The 11,959-nt window shown below is 34.5% G+C and overlaps 1 protein-coding gene across 3 annotated transcripts in view; it reads right to left on the bottom strand.

Moving 5' to 3' along the window:
* GFPT1 (glutamine--fructose-6-phosphate transaminase 1) overlaps nt 1-11,959 on the bottom strand; it is a 62,728-nt gene that overhangs the window by 47,806 nt on the left and 2,963 nt on the right. For all 3 annotated transcript variants that reach the window (XM_051975443.1, XM_051975444.1, XM_051975445.1), the window contains exons 2-3: nt 714-821; nt 251-358 (exon numbers count right to left, since the gene is read on the bottom strand). In XM_051975443.1, the coding sequence (XP_051831403.1) occupies nt 251-358; nt 714-821 (216 nt within the window). The remainder of the gene's footprint in view (nt 1-250; nt 359-713; nt 822-11,959) is intronic.

The following is an 11,959-nucleotide window of genomic DNA, read 5'->3' as shown; positions in this document are numbered from 1 at the left end:
TCCTCAATAGATAGTCATTCAACTTCTATTAGATGACCACCAAAGAGAGGGAACCCATTACCCTCTTGAGATGATCTGGTTCGTTTTTGTAAAGCTTCAACAATTATTATGCTTATTATAAGAAAAAACTTTCTAGTTTTTCTATATCTTTAATAAATTGTTCCCTCTTATTAATAGAAAAGCTGATAAAAATTCCAGATAAATATGAAAAGTAGTTTGAGGGAGTACAGAATGAAACTTAGTACATTACTGTTAACTTCTTCATCCAGTGCCTTAACTTTCCCTTTCTTCTTAATAAGCTGGATTTTGCAGGCATTGGCTTCCCAATCTTTGTCATTGCCTCCATCAACTCCCACTCCTACATAATCAACAAAAAAAAAAAAAAAAAAAAAAGAAGGGAAAAAAAGGCTTACATAACATGTTAGATTTGAAGGAAAAAAACAGGAAAATAAGTTCCTGTAAAATTAAAGTTTGTTTTGTTTTTAGTTGCAATTATTTTATAGTAAAATTAAAACTACATAAATATCCCTTAAAAGATTACTTTTTGCACAATTATTTAGAACTATTAAAATTTTGTAAATAAATCTTTCTCAGCACTGTAAAAAAAAAAATCCTCAATTAAAAACTAATGATTGGAAACATATCACTTTACTTAATTCAAAGTTTATATTTTATGCACATTTTATAAACTGCTAAAAAGAAATATTAAATACCAGCAGAATCATATCCTCTATATTCCAGTCTCTGAAGTCCTTTGATGAGAGTCTCTAAGATTTCTCTCCTTGTCCGTGGAACATGGTAGTTCAGGTATGCAAATATACCTGAAAAGAAGGAAAATCAACAAATATACTTAAACAGCAGAAGCTAAATATTTATATGCATAATCAACTGTACAGTTTAAATTTCAATTAAACAGATGCTAGACTCCTTTAAAAAATAAACTGAAATTTTCATAAAACTACTTTCTGGCTTTCAGAAAATCACTTTGGTGGCTAAATGAAAAAAAAGCATTATGAAGCACTTACAAGAGACAAAGCACTGAACTAAGTATTTGGGGTTCAAACAGAAGGCTAAAATGGTTCTCAAACTGAGGAAGACAATATATATAAGCCACAGAGTGGAGGAAGGAAAGATTAGAAAAATACTAAAAGTACTGCCTCAAAAAGATAATGATATATATTGGATTTAACATATACTTTAACATATTTAACATGTATTGGACTACCTGCCATCTTGGGCAGGAAGTAGGGAGAAGGAGAGGAAAAGCTGGAACAGAAGGTTTTGCAAGGGTCAATGTTGAAAAATTACCCATGCATATATCTTGTAAATAAAAAGCTATAATAATAATAATAATAATAATAAAAAGATGATAAATGTTGGGGGGGATATGGGAAAACTGGGACGCTAATGCATTGTTGGTAGAGTTCTGAAACCATTCTGGAGAACAATCTGGAACTATATTCAAAAGGCTATCAAACTGTACATACCCTTTGATGCAGCAGTGCTGTTACTGGGTCTGTATCCCAAGGAAATCATAAAGGAAGGAAAAGAAGCCACATATCGTAGCAGCTCTTTTTGTGGTTGCAAAGAATTAGAAAATCAGTAGATGTCCATCAAATGGGGAATGGCTAAACAAGTTGTAGTATATGAAGATAATGGAATATTACTGTTTTATAAAAAAAATTATTATCAAGCTGATTTTAGAAAGGCCTGGAAGATTTACATGAACTGATGCTGAACAAAACAAGCAGAACCAGGAATACACCATTCACAATAGCAGCAGGGATGTGCAATGATCAGTTATGAATGGCTTAGTTCTTTTCAGTGATTCAGTGATCCCAATAGACTGGACAGAAAATGCCATCTGCATCCAGAAAAAGAACTAAGGAGACTGAATGTAAATCAGCACAAGCTATATTCACTTCTTTTTTCTGTATTTTTTTAATCTCTCCTATGTTTTTTCCCTTTTGCTCTGATTTTTCTTCCCCCAAAATCCATAAAGCAATACACGTTAAAAATAAATAAATAAATGAATGAATGAAAAAATACTGTCTCAGAGTAAAAGGCAGGGCCCAAAAGTTTTTATAGTAAAGCAGCAAGGTAAACAACAGGGCCCAGATGTTTGGGAAGGTTTTCTTTTTGGGGAGGGAGAACCAGGAGACAGCAACAGAGCAAATGGGATGGTTCAAAAGACATCAGGACTTCGTGGCCAAGTGGATGAAAATGCTTCCATTTTGCCAGAGGATTACACCCTGCTCATTTAATTGGTGTGAACAGCCATTTTTGCTCCAAAATTGGGGCTTCTCTCCCCAATTTTCCAATTCCTAAGAGTAGGAATGGAAGGCTCCCCTCCCACAAGAATAAGAATAAGAAGAGAGGGTTATTACTGAACAGAAATAAAGGATAACTAGAAAAGGCACACTGACAGGAAGTTTGAGGAAAAAGGTCATAAGTAGAGTACTTATTCCATGAAGCTTTCTAGCACCTAGTTGTGTTCTAGATAACCTAGAACAAGGAGAATCTGAAAGGGGTGCTCCCATTGATGGAGGCTGTATGGAGATTGGAGTGGAGTGAGGAGAGATGAGGCAAGAAAAGTAAATTAAAGAGGATATGATAATAATTCAGGCAACAAATGGTAAGGGCTTAGACTAGGGTAGAGGCTAGGTGAGTGAAGAGAAAGCAGACATACACAAGGGGTGTGTGTAATAGAAATAGAAATAGAAATTGATTGAAAATTTAAAAGTCAGAATATATTTTAAACACAAATTAAGAATATCTATAATTTAAAGAATTTCACATTGTGCTTAGAAAAACATCTGATCATGGGCTGCCTTGAAAAAGTAGTTTCATGCCCCTTGAGGATCACTAAGGAAAGGCTGAATCACCTTCTATCCATTAGGTATCCCTTTGTAAAAGGGATTTATATTTAAGGTTTGGATTCGATTCAATGACCAATGAGGATCTTTCCAATCCTGAGAGTAAAGTCAAGTTTCTCCATCAAAGTCAAGTACAATGTTTATACAAAGTGTTAACATAACGACTACCTGATTGTGGGGAGGGGAGGGGGATGGAGAAGGAGAAAGGAAGGGGGGGAACCTGACTGAAAACTGATTTCCAAGAAGTGCCTTAATAATTGGCCATTAATATTGAAACTGTATTGGAAATAAAATATCCTACAACTCTGATCCTCCCCACTACGAGATCAACAATACAGAAGAGATCCTTACAAATTTCATAACTCGAAAGATCCATGGAAAAGCCAAACTAGAATTCAAAATGTTGAATCTTTAATGGGAGGCTTTTAAGATCAATATGTAAACTATACTAGGAAACAGGTAGTGGAGGACTCCTGGACAATTATATCTGCCTGAATAAAGATTTTTATACAGGCACTTCAGTAAAAAACTAAAAATAACACTAGATCAAATAATAAATCAAGAAATCTAATAAGAAACTAGAGTAAGTGATTCTTTATCTAAAAAACTGAAGAAATGTAAGTAAACCAGAAGCCCAAGGGCAATAGGAAGAAAGTTCTGCCAACAAAGCCAATGCTAGCATAGCCAAACAAGACAGAAGCCTCCCCTGAGTAAATGGAAACCAGCCAGAGACAGATGAAACTGGTAAGGATCTGTATTCAGAGGCGGCAAGAATGAAGGGTTCCCATAAGAAAGCCCCAGGATGTTTAGAAATCCACACCAGGTACCTTGGAAATAAAAAGGAATTAACAGAAACCAGTCCAAGGACAGTAGCATTCAAATTAGGGCATCCTAGCACCTAAGAATCCCAGAACTCTGTCTTGAGACATCATGGGATCCTAAAGATTCCCTCCTACCCCCTGTTTTTTAGCTCTCAAAGACTGGGGGTGGGAAGGGAAAGGGGGTTGGAGAGGAAAAGCACAAGAACACATACCACTCAAATGTTGACCAAGAAAGGCTAATCATCACACTCATACACAAAGCAAGACAAGGAGTCCAGTTAAACTGAGACTGCTGAGATTAATAAACACAAGAAAATATAGAGCATTGTAAAAAAATATAACAGATCCACAGATAACCAAAAATCCAACCTAGCTAGAGTACTATTTAACTGCAAGCACTCAAAGGGGAAAAAAAAAAAAGACATTCCACAAAGACTACATGAATAACTAGAAGAAATGAAGAGATTAAAAAATAATAATAAAATATCTGAAGAAAAGAACTTTTAAGGAAAATAAAGAGTTTAAAACAGAAAATGATAAATTTTACTCAAGTAACTGACTACAAAAATTAACACAGATCAAACAAATCAAATATTAAAACAAAATCAGAAAGCTAAGAAAAAAAGAAAAAACATAAGATATCTAATGAGGAGAGGGGGAAGAAGAGAAGAAAACAGGTCAAGGAAAGACACTAAGAAATTACTAAACTCTCTGAAAATCATGATCTCCTCATGCCTTCCCCCTTCCCCCCCAAAAAAAGGCTTAGGCTATATTTTAAGAAATCATAAATGAGAACAGCCCAAATCTAAAACTAGAGAAGGCAAACCAAAAAGACACCTAAAACTTGGGGGGAATGTGCAGATTAGGGAAGCAAGGTCCAGGAAAAGCTCCAGAGAGTTCAGAAAGGAGCTGGACTCAGTTCTACAAACAAGGAGACAGGAATTTGCAGCACTCTGACCCAAGATGATCCTCTGGGCCCTTAAGAAAGGAGCATTATGAAATTGAATAGAGAAGGACAAGGATGGGCACAACATATCTGAAGGGCCTGTTTCTGTAGAATCCTAAGAGATAAGAATTTTTAAAAATTTTTAAATACAATAAAGCTTTATTTAATAATGCAAACTATTCTTATCTTAGGGATCTTACAAAAACAATACTTAGTTTGACCTAGTAATCCAGTAATGTGTGTACAGACACATAAGGAAAAGCAGAAAACACCAAACACTGTTTTTTTCTTCTTCATATCCCCTACAATGCCTATAAGAGAGCCTTACAAATAGTGTGTTTTGGGATGAAAATTATGAAATGTAAATATGCACAACTATAGTAACAGACATAATGTACAAATGCAATAATAGCTTTTTAAAACTGGAAGTATTGCTATATGGCACAGAGATAGAGTGCTACCCTGGAGTTAGGAAAACTAATTTCAAATCTAGCCTCATAAAATTTACTAGCTATGTGACCTTGGCCAAGTCACTTAATCCTGTTTGCCTGTTTTCTCATCTGTAAAATAAGATAAAGGAAATGGCAAACTACTCCAATATCTTTGCCATGAAAACTCCAAACGGGATCAAAAATAGACATAATTGGAAAAGCACTGAACAACTTCTATGTAAAAAGAATTAAAGAACTTGGGTTTACAAGAAAAGATTTTAATCTTCTGCATTACTTTCTTTGACTTATAAAATAAAAGAAGTCAATATGTCTTACTGTTATAAATTACAGAAAAATATCTAATTTACAGACCATGCAGAGGAAATTTTTAAAAAATACAAAAAAGATTAAGAAAAACATTTTATTTTTCTCTATTCTTAACTTTTAAAAATATTTCCTGTCTGTCCTAAAAGTTCCAACCACTTTACAAGGTAACCTTTGATCAAGAAATTTTATATAATGTTATGTAAATTTTAAATTTTTTATGATAAATATATATGTAATACTTTTAGGTTCACAAAGTTTTATTGTTGTTCAGTCATTTCACTTCAATCCAACCCTTCATGGCCCCACTTGGGGTTTTCTTAGCATTTTCTTCCTCAATGGATCCAGTGTCAGGCAATCAGAGGTTAAATGCTTTGCCCAGGTCATACACCAAAGACATGTTTAGGCTGGATTTGAACTCAAGCCTTCCTGACTCAATCCCAGTGTTCTACCCAGAGCCACCAGAAGCTTCTTATTTGGTCTTCATAATGTTGGAAAATGAGTATTTATTATAATCTTCACGTTACAAATAAGGAAATAGTTGAAATTCAGCTAAGTAACTTGTACAGGATCACATACAACCGGTGTTTGAATAGGAGTTTGAAATAAGATCTCTAAATACAGCACTCTACCAAAACAGCTTCTGGACAAATAAGAGGAATATACCATGTAAAAATGAATATAAAAATAGGAAGAAAGGACTAAAAAAAGCTATCAGAAATTTTCTACATGTTGCCACAGTAGAATGCTTGGCAATATACCAAAGCTGAATAATTAGGTGCCAAGTAAACTAAACAAAATTATAACCTGAAGTTATAGAGAAATGAGTCATTAACTAAGGACAAATTAAATTTCACAACCCACAATAGCAGAATGCAAATAAAACTTTTGTGATGCATGTTATACAGCTATGTAATGGGAAAAACACCTTACATAAAGAGGTTCTTTAGGTGTTTTAATAATTAAATCCCCTAAGACAGTAGAAGAGAAAAAAAAAGTGTGAAATCTCTTCAAGACAAAATACTGTTATAATTATATTCCAGTGTATTTGTTCTTTATTCTGATTGATAAATCAAGAGTTCACACTTCCTCCCTGCTAATTACAGGCTTCATTCACCATAGAAAAATAGTCAGGGAAAGAGTAAATTTGTCAGAAAGAACAACAAATGAATGTGAATGCTATGTAATTATTCTGACCGATTTTGGCCCTGACGGAGAGCTGAGAAAATGTAGCTCCCTCATTTCAGGGAAGAGAAGAGAGATTTCATGCCCTGTCAGATAAGAGTGTGTTAGTAACACTGAGCAAGTCACTTAATCTCTTCCTAAATTCAGGTTCCTTATCTATTAAAAATGAGGGAGTTATACTAAATTGTTTCTAAGAATCTTTACAAGTTAACTCTATACTCCCATGGGTTTATTAAATAATCCCCAAAAAAGAAAAATATCTGGAAAAGAATTGGAAACCAAGAAAGTTCCTTTGTAGTATTGGGGAATGGCTAAAGAAGTTATAGTAGATGAAAGCAATGAAATACTATTGTGCTATAAGAAATGATGAAGGAGATAGTTTCAGAAAAACCTAAAATAATTTAACTGCACTGACATAGAGGGAAGTAAACAAAATCAGGAGATGGGAGGGGAGAAAATAATTTTTATTAATTTTAAAAACTAAAGAGAAAAACATTATAGTTTTCTAATAGTATGTCTGCTATATATATTATACTACTAATAAAATAATTATTATTATATATAATGTTGTAATAACATTACAAGAATACTAGAATAAGAATAAGAACCCCTAGATTCATTATGTGAATATAACTAGACTTCCATATTCTGAAATGTTATATAAAGGACTTGGCCTGTATTAATATCTTTTCGAAATTTAAAATATAATTCTATAATATTTTAACATGCATAATTTATGATAACATGATGAAAGAAGTTTTTCATCTGCAATTACAAATAAAAAATTCACACCAAAGTTAAAAAAAGTGTTTTGTTTAAAGTGAGAAATAAAAGAAAATGTGCCTAATTTTTTAAAGTAAAAAAAAATGGATCAAAATTATTTGCTTTATTTAATCTAAATGAGTAAAATTTATTTATTAAATAAAATTTCTTATTTGCTCTAGATTATTTTACAGCTTCATTTAATGGCCAACTTAATGGATCAGAATCTCCATTCTTCATTCTAGCCATTGCTATAGGGCACTGAAAAGAGATGGGAACAAAACAACAACAACAACAAAAAAAAAAAAAAAAAAAAAAGACACATATACAAAAAATACTGACAGCAGCTTTTTTTTGGAGGGGATAGCAAGAACTGGAAAAGGGGGGATACCCACCACTTGGGAAACAGTTTAAGTTATGGTAAATAAATGTTATCAGAATATACTAGTGTGCTGTAAGAAATGAAGGGAATGGTTTCAGAAAAACTTGAGAAGTATGTATAAACTCAGGCAAAGTAAAGTGAACAGAACCAGAAAAAAATGTTTTAATTTAATCAAGGAATATAGTAAATATAATCAACTTGATCAATACAGTTGAATCAATACAATAACCCACCACAATTCCAAGGATGTGAAAATACCATCCACCTCCAAATAGCAAACATCAACTAAAAGGGCAACTGAAGCACTTTTTCCCCCAGAATATGCTAATGTGGACATTTCTTTTACATGTCTTTCTATTTGTAATGGTTTTGTTTTTCTTTACTTCTTAATGGATGGGGGAGGCACCTGGAGACAGAGAAAATCTGGAACTGAAAATAAAAAATATTTAAAAACAGAAGCAAAATAAATAACAGATAGGAACATAGAGGGGAAGATTCAATAAGCTCAAATTTAGTAAAGAAAATATTTTAACTCCTCTCTTCCAACTCCATGGCTTTTCACCGGCTGTCTCCCATGAAAGCAATGATCTCCCTCTTTACCTTTACTTGCTGGCCTCCCTCTAAAACCAGCTCAAATGCTATCTTCTGCAGAGTATCTTTCCTAATCCCACTCCCACGTCAAGGGCTTTTCCTCTGAATTTACCTCTTATTTTTATACTGTATATCTATTGAACTTACATAGGTTTTGGTTTTGGTTTGTTTTATGTAAGCTTCTTGAGGACAGGGGCATTGTTTCTACCTTTCTTTGTATCCCCAGCACTCGGCACAGTCAGTTTGTGACTAATTGCCTGATATTCGCTTTAAAATGTGGTTATTTAAGTAAAATATAATCCTCACAACCTAGCATTCTACAGTAAAAAAAAAGAGGGAAACTGAGGTCAGGACAAATGCACCTGTGTTCAAGTCTTAAGTCTAAATCACTAACTATATAATTCTAGGCAAGAGGAATCTGTGCCTTAAATTCCTCATAACTGCATCACTACAGGATATTTGTAGGAAAATATTTTATAAACCACTGTGATATATAATGTAAATATGAATATCTATTTATAAATGTCCTTTAGAATATTCCAGAAATTTAGAACAGTCCTTTCTGCAACAGAAAATTAACTGCCTTTTTTTTTTTCAAATATCAAAGCTTTTTTTTTTAAAGTAGTATATTATTTTACCAGAGAATTCTTAAGATTTGGTTTGCATGTGAAAAAAATTGATTTAGGTTAAGCCATTAGAAAGTCACAGTGATATAAAAAAAGTATCAATAAAACATTTTTAAGAGCTGATAAAAAAATGATAGATTTGAAATATTTACTACAAGTTACTTAGACATTCAAAACCTAAGAGACTTTTTTCTTTTCTCCTAAAGACTCTACAAGAATAGAATATTAGCATGGAATCAGGAAGGCCTGAGATGAAATCCTACTTCTGATATTTACTACCTACATGACTTGGGCAAATCAGTTCATCTCTCTGGATATGTATAATGAGGATATTGATAGGGTCCTTGTGACGTTCAAAAGAGATTTTACATACACATACACACACACACACACACACACACACACACACACACATACACACACACACACACACAGTTTTTCAAATGGTGACTCCAAAATTTGGGAGCCATTTAGGCATTTGCCTTTATCTCCCTATCACACCATTTCCTTTTAAATCTCACACTCCATCTCTCATATCCATTTTCTAGTCTCTCTTTACAGTAATACCACTGCAAGGTATACATTTCTCCTCCCTTATCTAAACTAATGAAATTGCCTTCTAGGAACTCTAATCTCTTCCCTATCACATAGTTCCTAAAATTTTCTAAAGGCACCAATCTGACCACATCACTCAAAAGCCTTCAATAATTCCCTTTTGCCTATAAAACACAAAAGCCCTTGGCCAGATATTTCAAGACTGATATAACATGGCTCCAACATTTTTCTAACTTTCTTTGACATCTCCCCTACATGTACTCAATTTTCCAATCAAACTAGAGCAAATTATTTTTTGTTCTCATTCTGATATTTACATGAAAGCCATCCTTCAAGCCTAAATTTGCTCAGTTATCAATATCACTTCCAATTGAAATTCAACTTAATTTAATAAACATTAATGAAGTATCACAGGCAAAGCAAAATGGTGGATGTTAGGGACAGAAAGACAAGTGGTTCCCTGTCCTCAGAGCTTTCAGCTCATTTATTAGAACAGAACATGTATCCATACAAGACAGGGAATAGAAAGAGTGAAGAAGAGTTCTAGACACAAGGCTCTAAGAATTTAGGTGAGGACATCAAGCTTTCAGCTAGGGAAGAAAGGAAGCCTACACAAATGAGGTAGGTCATAAGATGAGCTCTGAAGGAAAATAAGGAAGATGAGGAAGAGCACATCTCAGTCAAGACAAAAGGAATCGTGCACAAGCACAGAAAATGCAGGAAAGAGACAAGAATGCTCCCAGGACAGAGCAGTTCTGTTTCTCTGAAATTACAGAAAAGGCAGTATGAAATGAGGAGGGCTCAGACAATGGAAGACCCTGCCATGAAAGAACATTTGAACTTTGTGTAGGGGAAAAGCTGCTATCAAAGATGATGGTTTCGATTTGGAAGAGAAAACAGGAATCACTTAGTCTAACCTCCTCATAACTTAATGCAGTCCCCCCCAAGAGGATGATGGGCTCAAGATCACAGAAGAACTGCTACCAGAAGTGGTGAAGCTCAGATCCACACATTTTTAGCACAAGTATGACAAAGGCATTCGTGGAATCTAAGCATTACAAAATAAAAGGCAGCACGAGTGTCAAAGAGAACAGTAGTAGATATGTCTGGAAAGGTAGATCAGATCAAAATCAAAGAAAGTCTTTAAAGTCTAACTTAGGGCTTTTATTTTATTGGTAGAAGAAAAGTAACTCTGAATTATATTCAGAGTCAGTACTACCTACTCCTTCCTTCTTGAAGCTCTCCTCCCTTGGTTTTCCTGACATTACATTATCCTGGCTCTTCTATCCCTCCAACTTCTTTTTATGTCTTCTTGGAAGACATTTCAGTCAAAGTAATTTTCCTTAAGTGAAAATCTTATCTTGTTATTCCCCTACTCATTTCATTCCAGCAGCTTTCTATGGTTTCCAAAAATATAAACTCATTTTGCTTAGGTTTTAAAGCCGTACACATGATGACCCCAACCCATCTTTCCCACTCCACTGGATATTATTCTCCCTATTACACTCTTTGATCCAGCCCAAATGACCCACTTTTTGCTTCGCACATAGGAGACTCCCTCTCCTGGTTCCATGCTTTTGCAAAAGCCTTTATGCCTGAAATGTACAACCTCCTTATGTCTACCCAGTCCCTCTCTTAACTTTCTAATGCAGCACAAGCACCAACTTCCTTATGAAGCTTTTCTAATTTTCCCAATTGCTAGTATCAAACTACCTTCTATTTAACTACTTTGTATATATTTAATAACTTTATATTTATTCTGTATGCTTTTATATGACAGATAAATAGTTAAATCACAATTGATCTAAAAAGATCTAGGGTTCTAATAGAGTACAAGGTCCATGAACATTCACAATGTGATACAGGAGCCAAAAAAACTAATTTAATCCTGGGTTGCATCACGACAGTCAGCTTCCAAGCATAAAAAAGTAATAGTCTGTCTCTAACCTACCCTATTCAGAACTCTTTTTGGGTATCACATTCAATCCCTGGGCACCACAGCTAAGGAAGGATATTGTTAAGCTGATGAAGATAGAGAACAGGCCAATTAAGATTGTGAAGGACGGTCAGTACAAATCATATAAAGATCTGATAAAAGAATTGGGAGTGTTTGGTCTGCAGAAGACAAGGCTCAAGATCAGATGTGGTGGCGCACACCTACAATGCCCTGTAACTGGGAACATTGATGTCAGGGGATATCTTCTCAAAGTTCTGAACTGCAGAAGAATTAAAGCCAACTAAATCAAATACCAATACGGTTAGACCCTGACATGGGGAGGGAGGACCACCACTCTGACAGAGTAGAGACAAACAGCCCAAGGTCAGAAAACATCAAAGCTTCCAAGTCAATCACTATTGGGATTAGGCCCATAAGTGGCTTCTGCACTTCCAAATGGGGTGAAGTAGTTAGGTGGAGGAAAGAGAGAGGGAGAGATGAAAGGAAAAGTCAAGTGGCCTTCA

This window comes from Antechinus flavipes, chromosome 2 (assembly GCF_016432865.1).
Source record: "Antechinus flavipes isolate AdamAnt ecotype Samford, QLD, Australia chromosome 2, AdamAnt_v2, whole genome shotgun sequence".
NCBI lineage: Eukaryota > Metazoa > Chordata > Mammalia > Dasyuromorphia > Dasyuridae > Antechinus > Antechinus flavipes.
This window is presented reverse-complemented; position numbering and strand designations above follow the sequence as displayed.